A 20,184-nucleotide genomic window follows, 5' to 3' on the forward strand; every position below is an offset into this window, starting at 1 on the left:
GGGCTCGGCCAGGTGACCTGGTTCCACCAATGGGTCACAAGCAGATGCTTGAAACATGCATGGATCTTGGGGTTTGCCACTTGTGCTGTGGGGAACCCCTTGGTACCGAGTTAGCAAGCCCAGTTTGCTGGCCTGAGAATGAGTGACCGAATGGTGGGGCCGGCCCTGCACTGGTGAGTGAGGCCCTCCTAGGCCACCAGCCTGCCCACCAGGAGAACTGCCCACCAACCCCAGAACAAGAGAGTGACGCCACTTTAAGCCACACGATGTGTGGCGGTTGTTTTATAACCGGCAGAGAGATTTTGTTAAAAAGTTAGTGGTTGAAGCTAAAGCTGCTTAGTGCATAAAATGAAGAGGTGGAAATGATTCTACGCATGGACATTAGAAAAGAACAAAACACTTTATAAAGTGCAGAGCTAAGACCTAAAGAAGTGAAGTATATAAAATACATCTTTAGCTTAGATGCACAGTGGTCTCTGAAAGGTTTTTTACCCCTGTTTGAATGGTTACCTCTTTCAAAGTTCCTCTTTGTAAGAGAAAATTTCTTGTAAACAAATCCAGATTAGGTGTTGGGGCTTGTTCTGCTATCCTCCTGGTGCATTTATATCTCAGGAGAATATCTGCCATGAACACAACAACGTTCTGGACCATTCATTGGTACTAGAGGTAGAACTCCATCACTGGGGTGGGTGCTTAGGTCAGGGTCCCAAAGTGCCATCCCAGGTTTGCCCCAGGATGCCCCAGTTTTAAAACTGAAGTCTCATGTCCTGAGAGCCCCCTTTGTCCCTGGCAGACTGGGACTGCTGGTCATTCCTTTCCAGAAACGACAGTGAAGCATCCTTTGGGATCTGACAGAAATGCCAATTCTGGGCCTGCCTTGGACCTGCTGAGTCAGAACCTCAGGCCGTGCTGATGCAACTAAGGGTTGTGCGCTGGCTCCAGGAGGGGCTGGGGTCCAGGCTCATCTGGCAGGGGCCCAGGGAGGGCTGGAGTTTAACAGAAGCACCTCAGGAACCCAGTGGCTGGGCAAGCCGGCAGACCTGTGGTCTGACCACCAGCTCTCAGCCCTAACCTGCCAAGACTCAGGAAGCTGGGTTTGCCCGACTGGCTCCAGGCCACCTTCCAGGCTTCCTTTTCACGTGGGGACATTGTCAATGTTTCCAGCAGGTGGCACGTGCTAATCACCCCGTCAGAAATCTGAGTAAACCCAGTGGTTGACTTGGTTGCTGAAACATCAGGTGTCTCTATGTGCAAAGCACGCACAGTCAATCGCGCCATCAGCAGTGATGAAGAGGAACGTATAATTGGCGTAATTAGCACTGCAGCGCGGTCGTGTGTAATTACAAAGGACACTCTCTTCGGCTCCAGTCAGACTGAGACTGGTAAGCACAGATTTTTGAGGAAAAAGAATAAAGGATGATATTCTGAAATTCAGCCCGTTTACTCAGTCACATTTTAGCTTTTACTTTGCTTTGTAGGTGACGTACCAATGTTGCCCAGTCCTGGTAAAAATCTATGGGGTGCCTTCACCAGGACAGAGAAGAAAGTAAGGTGGTTTAGTGATGGGTGTGGCCGAAAATGCAGTCTCTTTTTTGTTTCTTAAGGAGGAAATTTGAGACAAAGTAAAGACAGTAGCTCTATAAATTTTTGTAGTATTCCCATTACTTCACAGTTGGCTTAAAATAAAAAACACATAGTATAGGTTATTTCTGTTACCTGAGAAATCGCCCCACATCACAGCGACTTCCGGTGACTGACTTCCACGAGTGACTGTCTGCTGTCTTGGCGTTGGAATCTCCTGCAATGGCAGCAGAGGACGTGATTACGGGGCTGCTCTGAGCAGGACGTGAGCTGCGAGCAGCAGAGCCGATGCAACGCGATACCTGAGCTCCGAGCCCGGCCACGGCCGGTGCAGGAAACTTGGCAGGTCCCAGTAGCCCGTCGGGGCCACGGTGGAGACATAGCTGAGAACCGCAGTGACAGGTGTGCACAGAACCTCGCTGCCCTCATCACTGGCCAGATTCTGGGAGAAAAGTTAGCTTTGAGATCAGCAGTGACATGGGCTTCTCTGAGTTTTGAATAGAGAGTCTTGTAACTTAACCAGGGATTAAGCATTTCAGCACAGTGTTGAGTAGGTAAATATGGCTGGCGATCCTTGACGCTCTGGGTTGAGCTGGGCTTTGCCAACTAGCTCTGAAAGTCTCATGCAGAAATCAAGCCGTTAAGGGCATTATGAACATGGTTGGGAGTTGTTTAAAAATCTGTTAGTACAAAAGCCTTTGAATATCTAAGTCCATCTTAGGAGAGTCTCATACTGGTAATTACACAATGATGCCTATCTATATATAGTTTAGATGTTGGCATTCAGTTTAGAGAACAAAAAAAATGAAAACAAAGATGAAACAGAAGTACAAGATCCTCTCCAAAAAGAACCAAATACAGCCCTTTTGAATAGGAATTTCAAAATACCATGCAACCATCTTTTTTGTATTTCTGATTATTTTATGGGGAGACTGAGACACAGAGGAAGCGAACGTACACCAGCAGCTGAGGACAGAGCCAGGAACGGCATGTCAATGCCGGATTCTCATCCTGAGCTGGAGCAGTTGTCTCTGCTTACTTTTCTCAGTTCTGGCTTAACCCCACTTAAGAGTTAAAGAAATTAAATCTGTATGTGTTTCCGGCCCTGGGACTTCTCAGTTGCCTTTTTAAACTCAGCATTGAGGACTAGAAAGGAATTTGGGGAAATCCACCAGCGAGGTGCTCTGGTTTGCTCAGCGGTCCAGAAATCGTGCCGGGGGTTTCCCATCTGGACACCTGATGGGATCCACCAAACCTTAACTCCTGGCTCCTTGGGGGTCAGACAGTTGCTAAATCAGAAAACAATTACAACAACAAAGATGATGATGCCACACATCTTAATTCTCATTTTGATCCACCGTTTAAATTCCCTTTGGGCCGAGTACCACATGTGTGGAGGGAGGTCAGACCAGGGCACAGGCCACGCACACAGTGGGAGACCTGCTCGCAGGCTTCTGGGGCCACGGGAGGCCAGGGCGGCAATGCTTCTTGTCTCCCTGGCAGGAAGCCCCCTCCAGGGAGCAGGAAGGAAGTGACTGGAGGGCCGTGAGTCACCGACTCTGGCTGAGAATCCTCCGGTGAGGGCATGCGAAACGTTCAGGCCCTGATTAGCTCTGGAGGCCGGACGGCCGCGAGCACCCGAGTTTCAGCCCCTCCCGTCTTCAGACGTACACTCACCACGGTTTAGAGACAGAACGCCTGACACAAACATATGGTGACGGATTAACTGACGCCTGGGGATGCGGCCTGGCCCTGTTACCACTGGGACATCACCTTTAAAATAAATACGCGAGTCTCAGGAGGGGCCTCAGCGTCACTGTGGTAGATTTTTAAAAGTAAATTTCTATTTCATTGGCTTAGAAATTTGGGATGAATTAGAGCACGGTCACTGCGACCCAGCCAGCACAGGGATAAACATCTTTTCCTCGCCTCGCAGCGAGAAAGCGACCCTCAGGAACCTGACAGCCGCTGCCGCTCTGTGCAGACCCCAGGCCGGCGGCCTCCGTCGAGTCTCAGGCCCCGTGTGATCAGGCGCTGCTCTGGCCACCGGCCTCCTGCTCTTCCGTCCAGCAGACTCATACATTTACGTTCTGAGTCCCGTCCGCTGTGTGAGCCGGAATTACGAAGACAATCCAGCTGGGAGCCATGAGGCTTCCTGCTGCCCCGGCCCCCAAACCCAGCACCTAAGCCCGGAGGCCCCGTCTATCCCGGGGCTCTTCCAGGGGCCTCTCCCTCCTTCTGCTTCAGGAAGCTGCTCTACACAATGGGGGTGGGCAGGGACAGTGAAGGCGGGACCTTTGGGTGGTTGGGGTCCAGGGTCATGATCTCGTTAGGGGCACACGGCGTTTGCCGCTTTCTTCGTCCAGAGGAAAAGAGGCCCCGCTAATTGCATCTGTTCTTAATTAAAGCTGAAAAAGGCAGGGAGAGAGTTGTGGTGGGAGAGTGAAATTGTGGCCTCACTTACCTCATCCCCTTCCAACATGCAGAGCCCAGTTTCGCCGCCCATGCCAGGGAAACCCTCGGGCCGCAGTGCGTGCTCTGCTGGCGTGGTGCAGGGGTCCGGCTGCCCAGGACCTTGTGAAAATACAGGCGCTCAGGGACAGGACTGCTGGAGACGGGAGGGGGGCACGCGTGGGCTCTCAGGTTTCCCGTAGCACTGCTCGTACAGCAACCGGCAGTGGACATGCAGAGAAGTGCTCTGGGCGCTGGAGTCGGACGGAGCGCGTAAGCAACACACAGCCACATGCAGCTCCCGCCGTGTGCTGTCCTGAGGGGCGGCTTGGAGGACGACCCTCCGGAAGGCTGGGCGTTCTCACTCCGTCACTGGCCTCTCCCCACGCCTCCTCCGCAAGGTGTCTTGACAGGGACAGTGAAGACAGCCCCCGAGTCAGCAGGACGGCAGGAAGCCAGGGCCCACACCTCCCCGAAGCTGGTGCCCGGTCTCCACGGCACCACTGCCACCCCGTGCTAAGCACCAGCCTCCAGACCAAGAAGCCCACCTCCAGGCTAGGGCGGGAGTCGAGAGGCAGGATCGTGGGCCTGACAGCCCTGCACCCCCAGCCCAAACACCAGCCAGTCCTGGGCGCCGGGCCCTCCACAGCCCCGTCAGTCCCTTCACATAAAACAGAGCTGGGCAGGCGAGGGGAGCTGCCTGGAATAGGGCGTTTCAGACGGTGGGTCATGACCAGCAACGGGCAGGTGAGAGCTCGACAGCTGCCGGGCAGCGGGGAGAGGGGTGCGTGCAGGGCTTGTCGGTTTCCATGGCATCAACGCTCCGGCGGGAAGAGACGAAAAGGGCCCATCGTATGCGGTGTTTCCGCCGCGGAATAGCCAGTGACGACTTCAAGAGCAGGGGTTTGTACAGTTTTATAAACTTACCAAGCTTACGTAATTTAATTTAAAATAACGGTTCTGTTTAACAGCAAGCTGGCGGAACTCCCGAAAATGGAGTGGTTGATCTCATGAGCCGCTCCCTCCAGGCCACCCGTGGCTCACTGGCTAATTGAGGGTCCTGAAATCAATTTCAAAATTATGTAAACCAGACGAGGTTAAGAGAAGCTGGAATAGAATATGAAATTTTAGAGCAGATTGTATCTCGTCAGGATAAGTACTTGTGTGAGTGTGTCAGGTCGTGACCTAAAGTGTATTTACTTTTGTGGGTCTTTTAACAAGAAGTGTGAGCAATTCTGGAACCGGGACTCCAGCTGCCTGTCTGTCCAGCTTCAGAGTGACCGTCAGGAGGGCTGCGACCATGACCTGCTGCCTGAGGGAGATGCCCCGAGAGCTTGAGGAGACTCTGGAAGAGGAGACCCTGGAGGGGAAAGAAGCCAGCAGAGCCGGGTTTGTCCTCGGGCCCCTGAACCGCTGGCGCCAGTGGCTGTCCTAGGTGTGGGCGGGGACCCACACGTCACTGTCTCATGACACCAGGGCAAGGTGAGCGGTCGTGCGGGGACCCCTCCCGGGGCGCAGGGTCTCAGACTCCCCGCAGGAGGGGCCCTGGGTCCGGCGGGGCTGCAGCAGGAGCACAGGAGGGGCCAGTGAGTGCTCATCTACCACCGTCTTGTCCTTTTTTAAAAAATTATGTTACTTTGAGATCACTGTAGGTTCACGTGCGATTATAAGGAGTAGGACCGAGATCCCGCGTCGCCGTCCCCAAGGCCTCGTGTGGTGACGTCTTACGTGACCGTGGTGACTGCACAGACTTCAGCAGGAGCTGGGAGAGATACAGCCCGCTGCCCGCTCGGGGTGCACCAGGGCACATGCACGCACACACGTGTGTGTGTAGATCTGCGTGATTCTGTCACACGGGCACACGCATGCGGCCACCACCACTGTCAGGGCACAGAACGCGTCCACCCCACAGGGTCCCTCCTGCTGCCTTGTTACGTCCGCAGCCATCGCCTCCCCCTTCCCTGGGCCCTGACCCGCACTGTCCCTTCCCCGTCTCTGCAGTTTGTCATTCTAAGAAAGTTATGTAGGGCGTTCCTGGTGGCCTAGTGGTTAGGATTCCAGACTTTCACTGCCAGGGCCCGGGTTCAATCCCTGGTCCGGGAACTGAGATCCCGCAAGCCTCGCGGCCAAAAAGAAGGAGAAAGAAAAGAAGTTGTGTAAATGGCATCAGGCATGAGTGTGGCACGCTCTCCTCGGCCTTGAGGTCGCGGGGGTTACTGCATCAGTCGTCTGTCCCTTTCTGCTGCAGAGCAGAGTCGGCTTGGCTCCTACCTGCGGAAGGGTGGGTGGAGGTTGCCTCCGGTCTGCGGCGTCAGTGAACAGCGTGGTTTTGTGAGCGTCCTGTCTTTCGAAGGAGACTTTCTTCCTCCAGGGGGAGGGTCTGGGGTGAGCGTAAGGCCTCCCTCTGCACCGGCTACAGGCTCACCGGGGGCGGGCGGGACTGACTCCTGGGAGGAGGTGGAGGCCTGGAGGGACCCGCGGGGACCGCATCCCAAGGTCCCAGGGCACAGCAGCCGTCTGCCCACCTACCCCCCCGCCCCCGTCTCCCAGGCCCGGCGCCGGTGCTGAAGGACAGCCAGTGTCTCCTGGGCAATGGGGGGGCGAGGGGAAAGCACCCTGCCCTCACCCCGGAGCTGATGAAACCGCCAAGCTGGCCTGGGTGCGGAGCGCCGCACAGCAGCGCACGGGCCCCACGGTAGCCGGGTGTGTGGGCGCTGCTGCTGGCCCATTTCACAGACGAGAAACTTCGATACAATCAGGGGGGAAGAGTTCTGTTCACCTCAAACCATCTGGAAGGAAGAGAGGTAATTTAAGTGGGGTGTCGTGGGCTACGTCTGTAGTAAAAGCAGTGTCAGCCCGTCACTCTCACGCTCAAAGTTGATTGCCACGTGTTCACACCCCCAGGTGCTGTGCTTGTACAATCTGGCCAGCTGCCACCATCCACTCCCTCCTGTGCCACCCACGGCCCTGAAGCTGGGAGTGGTGGCCACACAGCGCCCGTGAAGGGGTGAGGGGCAGTCCCGGCCGGGCCGTCCCGAGGCAGCTCCCCCATCCCCAGAGTCAGCCCAACCTCAGAAATGGGCTTTCCCACCATTGCAAAGCAATTATGCTCCAAAAAAGACGTTAAAAAAAAAAAAGAAAGAAATGGGCTTTCCATTCTTACTCAGTGCTGCCACTGTGTTCATAGCTTCGAGACCACGTCAGCTTCTGGGGTTGTCTCCTCTGTTTATTTCCCCGCGCCATTCCAGGTGGAGCTAACGGCAGGCCGTGGGGCGGACAGCGATTTCCTGCTCTTCCCACGGGATCGCGCAGCTTCTGGACACGTGCCCCGTGCTCAGTAAATGAATCGCTAAACAGAGTACATACTCATTCAAACACCTTGTACGGCCGCTGTGCAAGATTGTCTATAAATATTAATAAAACCTTGAAGGAAATAAAATATAATGGAGGGCACACAGGTATCATTTTGCTCTTTTCCAGTTTCTTTACTATTACGTTGCATCTCCCAACCTAATGTTTCACAAAAGCAGCAGCTCCTACCGGCCATTGATAAAATCTCTGTTGCGCGGTTGTAACAACCTGCCGAGCAGTTTGCGACCATGGCTGCCTTTGTCCCTGGGTCTCTGGAGCCTGACTCCCTGGGCAGGAAGTGTCTGTGGTCAGAGCTCCTGGGTTTTCTCCTTTGCAGCTTGTGTTGTGATTCTGTTGTGAGGACTGACTGACAGCAAATCCCCATCTCCCGTGGTGTGGACCAGTTACCTCCTCTGCTCCTTTTAGCTTCTGGGATCCTTCGATGGAGATTTTAGAAGAAAAAACACACACCATCCGTCCATAGCTAAGAAGGCAAGACTTGGAGCCTAGTTAATTGCTGATTTCAGGGGTGTCTTCAAAGAGCTACTTGATATTTGGCTAATTATGGTCAAAAATAACAAGTTGAAGTTTACTATGACAAAAACGTAGATATTTTGAGCAAATGTTCTTCATAATAAGCAATCAAGGCATTTACAAGTGTATTCAACAGGTAAATCCATTAGGTACCTGGGGTTATATTTTACTCTTAACTCAAACTGACAGGTATACTGATATTGACCAATGGCGTCTCACATCAACTGTTAGGGTTTCTGTTAGTGAGGCTGGGCCAGGCATGGGCTGTGCTAGTGAGCCCTACATCTCGTCGGTTTTACACAACAGGAGCCATTTCTCACGCTTGTTCATCAAGACGGTTCCAGGGCAGCTCCCTTTCCACAGGGACTCAGGGGTCCACTTAGCTCTGAGTTTTAAAGCGAGGCCTCCCAGTCGCCATCGATGGAGAAGAGAGAGACGAAGCTACACGGTGGCTTTTCCCAGCTTCCAACCAGGTGCTCTCACTTCCTAGGCACCCGGTCCCTCGGCGAGCTGCCAGGAGGGAGGCGGCGTGGCCCCTATTCCCCCCGCCCTCCAGCCCGTCCCAGGAGGAGCTACTGGTGCTGGCAGTGGCTCTGGCGCTGTCCCCTTGTAGGCGGGCCGAGCTGGGCCTCCTTTCCACCAGCAGCACAGAACACCTGGGCTTCGAGCATCCAACGGGAACTTCAGTGCAGGCGTCTCCCTTCTACGGCTTTTCTCCCCAGTGTGGCCCAAACGACAAATATTGGAGAAAGATTATTTGAGGGTGTTATTACTCATTTCTCTGGAGTCTCCAAATGCTTTCTCTCCTAGACTATCAGGTCACCAGAGCCACATTCCTTGACGCCTAAGGGCCTGAGTAAACTATCAGAGAATGAGGATTGAACATTACGTTCCCAACTTTTCCATGTGACAGTAGGAGAAACCACTACATTCATTCAACGAACATTAGTTGGACTTTTACTATGTGCCAGGCAGTGTTGTGAGCAGAGCAGCAAAGGTCAGTCATTTGAGATGGAAAAATCCTTCCCTGACTTGTTGAATATCCGTATGAAAAGAATTATCTAAAAAATTCCTCCTATTGCTTAGTTGGCCAAAATATTGTCTTTTCTGAAAAAATGGATACACTTCCTTTTATTAGGTTATATATAACATATATGGAAATATGGAAACATGTTTCCATATTTCCCTTTTCACCTTGACTATCAGGAAACTCAGAGCTGAGCTCTACATTCATTGCAGTAGCTGTTTTCACTGCAGATGTTTGATACAATGATTTCTTCCTTCAAAAATTTTTAAAATTCATTGTATACTGGTCATTTATTTTATGTCACTTCAAATCCTTTGAAAGTAGACTCAGCAGATATGAATAATAAATTCTCTAATTATGCTGTTTTAGCCAATACATAAATATCCACTGGTTGATAGATTGATGCTTCTCAATAAATATTTTTTGTGGGGGTTGCAGAAGAGGATTCTATCAAAGAGAGAAAAAGACAACAGCAAGTTATAAACAAAAGAGAGTATAGATGCTTTCTATAAGTCATCACCTTTTCCTTTAATCCCTCAGTATCTTCCTGTCTCTTATAATCACAACTCTAAGGGAACAGATTCTAATTTAGAAAAGAAGGATCAATCCCTTTGGGCAGAACACAGATTTAAGAAGGCATGGTGCCTGCACAGGTCTATGGAGGTGAGTCTTCTTAGGCAAGGAATAGAGGAAGGCTGCTGTGTGGGTCTCCGTGTTGCGTGGAGGGAAAGCGAGGTGCTCACCGACATCTGGCCCCACTGATGTGCGGCCCCACATCCTCATAAACTTATTTCCTACCCTCTGAGCACACGTGTCTTATCAAACCCTCTGATGAGCTGCCAACCTCTCGCTCACTTGGTCTGATTAAAATGATGTCATGGATACGGCAAACCAAACTGACGCTCTGCAGACTGTCCAGACCGCCCAGGTCTCTTTGGGCTGCATTATAACAGGGGGCGGGGAAGCCTAAGGATGAGGTGAGATTCCAAGTGTGTGCTCGAGTCTATGCCACGTGACGTAAACGGCTTCTGATTCTCCTGCTTATGCGGGATGGAGAAGAGGGCATTTCCCAGTTCCATGGCCATATACCACGGATCAGAGGCCGTGCTCATGTGGCCTGGAAGTGGCACCAACTCTGGCATGGCAGCTGCAATGGGCGCTACTGCGTGGTTGAGTTTTTGGTGGTTCAGTGTCATCCTCCAGAACCTATCCGGCATCAGACATGGGACTGGTGAATTATGTGACCCTTTAGGTCTTTAAGGGAGGTCTTGATCTCCATGTTTCCTCCAGGATGTGTCATTGCTTTTGAGCCTTCCCTGCTGGGATGGCTGTTAACCCACATACCAAGGAACCAAGGTAGGTGTTTTGACAACTGTCACATGCATCCCTACCAGTCCCTTACCTGTGGTGGCAGGAGAAATGATCACTTGGGGGCTCCCTGTGAGCCGCTCCTAGCAGAGTTCCATGTGTTTCTTGGGCCTCATAAGTTTCGCTTTAGCAGGGGCGTGACGACCCCTCGACTCGGACCTCAGCCCAGCAGCCCTTCAAACGTCTAGGTGTTTCCCTTTCCATGTAGAATTACATGAGTAAATGGCCCCAGGCCCCTCTGGGGACATCCCAGGGGAATCCTCACTGCCCACACGTGCAGCCGGGTCCTCTCCTCCAGTCGGCAGGCTCCAGAGCTGAGAACCGGCTCACGCCTGGAAACTGGGTAAAGGGTTGTGACGTTTTATTGAGGCAGCTTTCTTCAGCCCCCCCCGAGCCCTATCTACGATTTCCTTTGGCAGCATAAACTGAGTTATACTGCTGCTGGCCGGCTCTCCGTCCTGCCCCTGACATTGCGTTTGACTGACCATCACTACAGCCTCTTCAGGTCAGGGCGCCGGGGCTGCCACTGCAGTCTTGCTGCACAATAACTGCCCCTGCCTGGCTTCTGATGTTAAATGCCACCTTCTGGCCTCTATCATGTCACCACCCCATCATCCTCACTGCTCCTAGGGAGCCCAATGCTCCCTGTGGCAGCGTCTCCACCCTTGGAACAGTCCTGCACGTCCAGCCGCGGTTGCGCTCTCTCTGGCCCATTCCTCATCCTAGGCACTGCCTAGGTTTCCTGGTCTCGTGGAGCTTATTTACTCTCCCGTGCCATCTCTCTGAGCACTGGGATGCCTTCCTCGGCTGTCTGCCATGACCACAGGGCATTTCCACTTCACTTAGTGTGGGATGCTGCTTTTTACAAGCTTTCAAAGGCCATACTAGGGGCCTGGGGTCCTGGCCAGCGTGTGAAATCCTGCATCATGGTTGAATGACGCCGCACCAGTGAACTCTAACCTGGTCCCCCTTGACGTGCTGCCTCTCCTGGGTCCAGCATTCTCTGGCTCTGCTTCTGCCTTTGCTCACCCAGCCCCCACTGGCATGCTTCCCGGGTCTGTTTGCAGACCCAGCGCTTCCCTGGCTGGGTGATGTTGCTGTGCTTCCCTGGCTGGGAGTGGAGCTGGACGCAGCACTGGTACCGTCCCGCAATCACCTCCAAGCACAGGGGAAGGGCGACACCTCTTCACGTCCAGAAGAGTTACGGAAAGCTGGGATTCAAGGTTTTGAGTGTATTAATTCAGATGATGCTCCCCCAAGCCTCAGGGTTACAGCGACCTTCCTTGGGTTGAGCCTGCAGGCAGCCCTGCAGCACCGCTACCTTCATGATTAAGTTCTCGCTCTGATCTGCACCTTTTTTGGTTCTCTGGTGTAGGAGATGAAGGTGTCTTTATATGGTACCAAGAAAACCTTTTTGTCACACTTTTCTTTAAATGGGTGATCTTTTCACTGCCTTGCCCTCAGCAAGAACCACCTGATTCCAAAGTCGAGGTGCTTCCTGCTTCCCAGCCTCCCCATGCCTGAGACGCTGCACCCCACTGTGTGCCCCCCACTGTGTGCCCCCCACGCTCAGCACTCCTGCGGCCACCAGTGGGTGCCCCGCTCTCAAACCGCATCACAGAGGCTGCTCCTAGAACACTCCTGGCCCCAACCATCTTATGCTGGGTTCCTCTGGAAACTGACTCCGAAGCAGAAGTCTGAGTGCGGGCCTTTACTGGCAATGTTCTCAGAAGGGAAGTCCTGTGAGGGTGTGAGGGAAGGTGGGCTGGACAGAGAAGCAGCTTGACAACAAGGCTGCTGCTACCGGGGCTCCGGCCGATCCTCTCAGAAGCTCGGGAGCTGGGAGCGCTTTTCAGTTACGTCGATGGAGGCAAAGCCTTGGTCATGCAGAGGGATGACAGCACTCGCTACCGAAGCCGCCCGAGGTCCAGGCTTAGAGACAGCAGCTCTAACTGGCTGCTTTCCTAACCTCCGTGTTGAACCTGAGTAAACACCTCCTACGAAGGTCTTGAGAAGATAAACTCAAGCAGATGACTGAGGACCTGGAAGGAGGTGCAGGTAGTCTGGGTAAAGAAGGGTCATTAATCTTTTTTAACGTGTACCTAAGCATTTTTTTTTAGGAAGTGAGGTAAAGCAATGAAAAGAACAGGCCTTTCTCTTTATTAAGCTTGTAGTCTGGTCTACACATGGGGCGTGTGTGTGTGTGTGTGTGTGTGTGTGTGTGTGTGTGTGTGTGAGTGAGTGGTGTTGGGCGCTATGAAGCCAGAGGAGCAGGAAGTGGACAGGAAATCAGGAGACACAGAAAATGAGCTGAGGATGGTAGCCTGCGGGTCAGCAAGGGCAGACAAGAGTGCACTTGGCCTGTATGAGAAGCTCGGAGCCAGGGTGGCCCGAGGGAGGCCCGGGGACAGCACAGGGGCAGGAGGGCAGCCGGAGGGGCTGGGCAGCTTTGGAGCCTGATCGGGAACTCACCCGGACTGCGCACTCCCCCAGGCCCCAGGTGGCCGGCAGCCCCTACTCTGAGGGGGCTGAGCTGGGCCAGGGAATTCTTTTCCTTTGATACCTGTAGGTCTCAGTTTCTTAAAACCCTGTGCATGTGCCCCCCACCCAAGCCTCCCGGCCAGGTTCCACCGCCCCCGCCTGGTCCCCCCCCACCACCTACCCTAGCCCGGTCGCCCCCCCGCCAGCAAATCTCGCCCGGTGGCCCCCGTCGCCCAACCAGGTACCCCCGCACTCCCGGCCGGATCCTCCCTGCGGGGCGAGACGTCCCCTCCGTGTCCCTTCGATGCCTCCTCGGAGGCCGACCCCGCCCCTCTGCGGGCCTTGGGATGTGGGCGGAGCCGTCTTGCTCCCGCCTCCTAGCCCTCAGCCAATGGGCAGCTGGGGGCGCGCTGTTGGCGGAACCGTAACGCTCCCGCCCCTCTGCGGGCCTTGGGCAATCGGGAACTGGGCAGGGCCGTGGGCGGAGCCTCCCCGCCCCCCACCCGCGTCCTCGGCCAATGGGCGGGCGCGTGGGCGGAGCCGGAGGTGGAGGTGCCGCGGACGCGCGGGCACCGGGTAGGGCGCATAGCGCCGGGACTGCGCCGCCGCTCGGGCTCCTGCTGCTCCGCGGGGCTCGGCGCGCGAACTCCGGGCAGACCCAGCATGGCGGTGGAAGAAGAGGGGCTCCGGGTCTTCCAGAGCGTGAAGATCAAGATCGGTGAGCTCCCGGGAGCTGGCGGGGGCGGTGGGGTCTTTGAGGGGGCTTGCGGCGGGCGCCCCAAGGCCCCCGACCCCTTCCCTGGGGGCCAAGGCCCTGACGCCTCCTGGCCATGTGCGCTCCCGGGTTGCGGCCCCCTCCCCACCCCCGGGAGATCCCCAGCGGCGGCCCCTCCCCACCTCCCCGGAGGCCGCGGGCCTCGGCCCCCTCCGCATCACCGGGAGATGCCGGGCCGCGGCTCCCTCCCCATCTCCAGGAGATGCCCGGCCGCTGCCCTCTCCCCACCTCCCCCAAGGACGGGCTGGGCCGCGCCGGGCCGGCGGCTCAGGGGGACGCAGCTCCCTGCGCTGCCTCCACGCCACTAGCGGCCCCAGGTCTCCGGAGGTGGGGTCGCCTGCAGCAGGGGGAGGTGCAGTGCCGGACTTGGGTCGGGTCCCCGCTGGGAGTGTGTATCTGCGTGTGCATGAGCGCGCGCGCGGGGGCTCTCCGGATGAGTGCATTTCAGGTGCCAAAAACACCAACCCCGGGGTTCCGAGCCTCGCTGAGTGCGGCACCCAGACCCTTTCTTTGCTAGGGACGTGGAAGCTCTTTCACGTTCCCCCAGGGGCGAGGGGCCGAGCGGGCGGCTGGCTGGAGCCTGGGTGTGCGCGCGACTGTGTAGGTGGATGTGTGGGCATGTGTGTGTTCCTGCGTGTTTGTGTGTGTGTGTGTGTCTGCCTGTGACTGTGGAGCGCTCTGGCCCAGGGCTCCCTCAGGGCAGGTCGCCACAAGAGCCACCCCTCCCCCTTCCATTGAGAACTGGCTGCGGGAGCTTTTGGCCACCAGGGCCTGCCATTCAGGTCGTGTCCCCAGAGCAGTCTGCCTTTCTCACTGGACCCAAGAGCTGGGGGAGGGAAGTGCAGATTCTGGAGTGGGCTGGAAGGCTATATCTGGACTTCCTGGGTTTATCTGGAGAGACTTGCTTTTTCCCAGTTCTGTCTTAACTTGGGAGGGTGACGTGCAAGTTTCTTCCCCCCAAAACAAGGTCGGTTCCTGGAGTGACTGTTGCACGTTAATGCCGTTCATGTGCCAGCTGAGAGGACAGCTCCTGTTGGAGAGGGCTCCGGAGACCCTGGTGTGTTGCCCGTCCTCGGGCCCTTCTTGCCCACTGAATGCCCGGGTCCTCCGCATTCCCATGTGAAAAAGGGGCTCCGGGAACCAAGCCAGGCGCCCAGTGACTGCTGGAGCGTCAGTTGCTGGTGACATTCGATGCCGCTTAGGAATCCCAGCTACCCCAAATCAGCGTGTTGTTTCCTGTCTGCTTTATTTTGGTTTATGGATCATCGCTGAGCCGCTGTTGATATTTGGCTCAGAAGCACTGCAGATAGGATGTGGCCGCGCTTCAGCCTCGAGGAGCCTGCCTGGAGAGGGTTTCTCTTGTTTACTTGGTTGAAATCCGCTGTCACTTTCTGCTGAGAGGTTCAACATGGCACTCCACCTGAAGTGTGGCAGGGAAAGTGCCTCTCAGTGCCAGGGTCCAGTGAGCACGAGGGGGATGCCAACCCAGAGGCCTTGAGGTGCTTCCTCAATCAGGGTACAGGAAGGGGTGGGGCATGGCTGTGAGGGCTGTGCCAGGCTTCTGGGTGCAGCAGGCAGGAAGGGGTCCGGGGACTTTGGGGTTCAGGCCCCGCGCGGCCAGCCTGGACTCGACTCAGGAGGGCTCTGGGACGGTGGTCTGTTAAGCAGAGAGGATTGACTTCTTTCGAGAATGGTACTGAGGAGATCTGCTGGCCTGGCAGGGCGCCCTCACGGGAGGTTCTGGACCTCACACACAGGGGCCATGTGTGGAAGGAAGGGGCTTGAAGACGCTGCTCGGTTAGGCTTTCCCTCTTTTGTGCTTCAGTTTAAACAAGTGAGAGAAACGCCCAGCTCAGCTGAGGATTAGTGCAGCCACTGAACATCTGCTGGTCTAACTCCGTGTGGGCACGGGGTATTATTAGAACCTTCGGAGCCCCGCCCCCATATGCGGGGGCTGTAGCAGAGAGGACGAGCAGAAACGTCTGTGCAGTGGTCCAACTCCCTGGACGCGGCTGCAGCTCTCAGAAGCCCCTGTCTTCTCCCCTTTCCAAGGGTCTTCACCTGCATCTAGGGGCTGCAGGAGGGAGACATCTGTGTCCCACCCTCGTTGCTGGGGCTTGCAGGGAGCAAGGGCCTGCGCACAGCACAGGCATTGGAGCAAAGAGGTGTCCTGGGCTGTGCTGCCGACTTAGAGCCGGGGCCGGCCCCAGAGGTGAGCTGTGGGGACTGGCCTGGGGCTTATTCTTGTTCCACTGTGAGTAGACAGGGCCTGGTGGGTGGTGCCCCGAGCTCTCCGTTTCTTTCCTTAGTCCTCTTCTGTGGCCAGTCTTAACTCTGACTTGCCTGAGTGCCCCAGCCGTGAAGGTACAATGACGAGGAAGGACACCAGAGATGACCTGGAGGAGGGGTGGCTGCCCAGGAATCACAGGCATGCTCGCCTCCTCGTTCCGGGAGACCCTGGCCGGCTGGCCATTCATGCTGAGCCCTGTCTCCGGGCCGGCTGGCTGCGTGCCCGTGTCTGCTGGTGGCCTGCCGGCCTGCCGGCTGGAAGACCCAGGGCAGGCGCCCCCCCGCCCCCCCTTTCATGGCCTCGTTTTTCCATTTGCGAAATGCCGGCAGTCATTGTCTGCAGCATCCGGTGGGAGCCCCTCATCCCAGAAAGGGACAGAGAAATTCTCCCTGCAGTTATACCATCAGCAGTGTCACCATTCCTGTTGCTGAGGGGAAAGGCAGAACATTTCGGGGGGCTGAAGAGTTTTTAGTGGGGAGGCCTTGGCCGTTTAGTCATTAGAAAGTCTGGAACGTGTGGTGGTACGTGGTCATTGAGAGGCTAACGCTGGGGAAAATGAGAAGAATCTCTTCCTTTTTTCCCTCTTCCCCTTTCTTTTTCCTTCCACCTTTTGCAAATGAGATAATACATAAGAAAGTGCCAAATAAAAGTAGGGTATTTTTATTGTAACTATTTCAAGTCCTTGTCCTGAAGAACTTGTGTCTTTCCCCCACTTAAATCTCGCAGTTATTTTGGACGGTTCTTCTGCACACTTGAAAATCTTAGCCGCGGTCTATCTTTGGAAACAGCAGTACCTCATGTCATGTAAGACTGAACACACTTCCTATGAGGCTGCTTGAGGAAGTGTGCTCCTCTGGCTTTCCATGAGTCAGGGCTTTAGCCCTGGAAAGGAAGCAACATGAAGATTTGTAGGCGGCGACGGGTGAAGACTCCCGGCGAGAGCACCTCTGCCCAGCAGGGTCGTTTGGGACTCGGCACTCCTTTAGGCCTTGCAACGTAGCTTTACTTTTCAGTGATATTTCCCTTTTCCATGATAGTTACTCCTTGTTTTTAAAAGTGTCATCTTGATAAATGTGTTCAATTAAGAGCAATATACAAAGGTATTTCTCTCAAGCTAAAAAAAGAGAAAATCCTGGCCTTGCACTTGAGGGTGAGAAAAGCCCTCTTGGTCTGTGAGTGGGTCTCGTCGTTGTCAGGTTTGAGGGCAGCTTGGGTCTGCGTGGTGAGTCCCATGTGAGGCCACAGGGCAGACCTTCCTTCTTGGACCCAGAGCAGCGGCCCCCCTGTTCTCCCCGGGCTCAGAGCACCTGCTCCTGTTCCTTCTCATTCAGATTAGAACCCGTCACCAAGAAGGGCCAAGGTGGTCCGGGTCCAGCGCGAGCACAGGGGAAGCAACGTGCCTCCTTTCAGCCAGACGTGGCCCTGCGGCAGCTGGCTGTAGGCCCGCCGCACCGCAAACATCACCCCCCAGAAGCAGGAGGCCCCTCAGGTCAGGGAAGCGGGGAGCAGGGAGGGACCCTGGGCGGCCTGGAGAAGAAGCCCCAGACCACAGGGCTTGGGAGCTCAGGGTTCTGGGTCCGTGCTGCCGAAAGTGTGATTTTTTAACCCAGTTTCCAAGGCGGGAAGCAGTGGTGTGCCGGTCCCGGGGTCTGTAGAGCTCGGGCGGGGTGGTCCAGCTTATAAGCTGCAGTGGTGGTGAGCAGCCAGGCGTCACAGGCTCGTTAGAGGACACGTTCTGTGAGCATGATGGCCAGTGTCCGCGTGAGGGTGTGCGTGACACGGTGGGAGGGGAGCCGCGCCGGCCATGCACGGTTCTTGGCATCAGGGGCTTCATGTTCTCTGGAACTCTCTGATGCTAAAATTAGCCTGGATATTCTATTAACCTGGGAGCTCAGCTCGCGGGCTATTTTTGGCCCCTGAGGACCGGTGTGCAGACTGGCGCTGCCCGTGGGTCTGGGCTTCTCCAGGCAGCGGCGTGTGCTGACGTGTGAGGTGGGGAGGGTGCAGACTTCAGGGTCTGGCGCGCGCCTTCCCTCATTCCACCTAAGCTCTCACAAGCCCACGTGGAGTCACCTGCCCAGGGTCTTGGCCTGCGGGGGGCGGGAGCTCACCTCGCGTGCGTCCTCCTGCCTGGTAATGCGCCTGGACAGGAGGGGCCGCCGGTGCCCCTGAGGGGAGGGCACGGGCCACTGGCGCCTGTGGGAGGACCGGGGCGTGCGCACACAGCCCCTAGTGCAGGTGCTGCGCGGAAGCTGGAGGGGACAGAACTCGTGAAGGTGCGATGCAACAGGGCACGGGATCCAGAGCCGACCCCTTGAGCGGGGCCACCTGCAGCCCACGTAGCCCCGGGCACGCAGGGAAAAGGGTCTGCAGGTGGTGGGGCCCTGTGGACGGGTCATGGGGCTGCAAAACACCATTTGGCAGAAAACGTCTGGATTTGTTTCTCTGAAGCTAACGAGGCACTTGCGTGTGTCGACACTCACACCTTCCGGAGAGTATTTGGGAAATCAGGACATCGGAGTGTCACGCTTTAGAAACAACCACAGTGGGAGCAGCTAAGCCCGAGAAGTGAGGTTTGCAAGTCACACTGGAAAGTGGAGGCCGCAGGTGCCCCAGCTGCTTCCGAGCGAGGAGGGTCCATGCTGGGCCCAGGCGGCTCAGGAGGGGAGGCTGGGACCTGAGACTGAGTCCCGGCCACCTTTCTCGCTACCTCTGCAACTTCAGGCACATCTGAGCCCACTCTGCTTCAGTTTCTTCCTTTGTCATAGGGGAGAGTGAAGCCCTTTCTGTGCAGCTCAGCGAGCTTGTGTGACCACAGGCACTCGCATCGCTCCAGTCCTGGTGGCAAGGTGTTACTGCTGGGACAGTTTGAAGCTGCTTGTTCTCTTAATCTTGTAACGGGTTAGAGATCCAGCTCAGCAAGTCAGGAGAAGGTGGTGAGGCAGGAGTGGGGAGGGCTCGCTGGTTGTCTGTCCCCTGCACCCAGTGTCAGCATGGGGGTCTGTGTTCCAGCTGTGCCCAGGCGGTGGGATGTTCAGATAGCAAAATGGGGAGACAGAGTGTTGATAAATGCCAGTTGAAGGGGCAATTACATTATGGAGCTTCCACAGCCTGGAATATTATGCAGCTTTCAGAGAAGTAAGTTGGAGCCCGGCCCGGCCATGTGACATGCAGGAAGCCCGTGGGGTGTGACTGGAAAGAAAGCAGCATGCAGAGCGTGTCTCCGAAGGTCCCAGAGAAGAGCAAGGCAACAGATACGGGTGTGCAGATGTGGAAATGAGACCCACACACGTCTGTCACTTGGACCCCCAGGGCTGGGGATTGTGGAAATGGTTCTGTAGGAAGAGGGAATAAAAGGTCTGTTTGAAAAAGCAAGAATATTACTATTGTGTCTACAGATAGGTAAATAAAGAGTTTAAAAGTCACAACCACTTAAAAAATGGAATGAACAATGGTCTGTAGAGGACACTGAGGCCCAGAAAGATAAAATAATTTCCTAGATTACACGAGGCTCACTCAGTGCAGGAAAAGTGTGGGGCTGCCATCAGGTCTAAGAGCGAGTGAGTAACGGGCTGAGGGCTGGCCCGGGAGGGGACCTTGAACGGACCCAGACACGCGGGCGGCTCGGGCTGCAGCCCTGTGTTCAGGAAACCCTGACCCGGATGAGAGGGAATTTAAAGTCCCACCATCCACACAAATGACCCTGTGCTTTTCTTTAAGTGTGAGGCAACTTCCAAAATCAACAGTGAACACATTCAAATTGCGGTGTAAATGCACGTTTCGTGATCCTCCTTAGAAATAAGCAGACGAGTGTCTCCCGAATGCGCGTCCCTGCTCACGCCGTGGGCCGGGACCCACGTGTCGTTTCCACACAACGGCTCTTGGGTCGGACTCAGAGCTGCTTGTTATCGGAAGCTTCTTTGCCGGAATTGATGGATCAACAAGTGGACAGTGGGACCACAGGTCGTGACCCTAGTCCTCCGAGCGTCTGCAAACACGGGGCGTGTTTCTGCATGCTGGGCAGATCCCGGGCCAGCCCGGTCTGTCCTGAGGTTTGGCCTCGCTCGTTTGCGTTTTCAAGTCAGCCTGCAGCCCGTGGCAGGGCCAGTCAGCCTCAGGGCGAGGGCCCTGTTGGTGAGGCCACGTGTCTACGCCTGAGACCTGCCGTGGGGGCCTGGGGGAGGCGGGACCGCCCCCGCTCAGGGTTTGATCCGAACTCTGTGCCCTTCACTCCTAAGTCAGACCAGTGCCTGTTTCCCTCTTCGCATAGTTCCTCCTCCTGTTGTCTGAATAATGTCCAAAGTGTAAAGAAGTGTTCTGTCTCGG

The 20,184-nt window shown here is 55.6% G+C and overlaps 1 protein-coding gene across 3 annotated transcripts in view; it reads left to right on the forward strand.

Annotated features, from left to right (window-relative positions):
• The first annotated feature begins 13,356 nt into the window (after positions 1–13,356).
• The window catches only part of RASA3 (RAS p21 protein activator 3), an 89,752-nt gene continuing 82,924 nt past the window's right edge, over positions 13,357–20,184 (forward strand). For 2 of the 3 annotated variants that reach the window (XM_057532598.1, XM_057532599.1), the window contains exon 1: positions 13,357–13,511. In XM_057532598.1, the coding sequence (XP_057388581.1) occupies positions 13,457–13,511 (55 nt within the window). In that variant the 5' untranslated portion in view covers positions 13,357–13,456. Of the gene's footprint in view, positions 13,512–15,530; positions 15,781–20,184 lie in introns of those variants that run through there. The other variant, XM_057532600.1, reaches the window with a different exon arrangement.

This window comes from Balaenoptera acutorostrata, chromosome 18, assembly GCF_949987535.1.
Source record: "Balaenoptera acutorostrata chromosome 18, mBalAcu1.1, whole genome shotgun sequence".
In the NCBI taxonomy this organism is placed as follows: Eukaryota; Metazoa; Chordata; class Mammalia; order Artiodactyla; family Balaenopteridae; genus Balaenoptera; species Balaenoptera acutorostrata.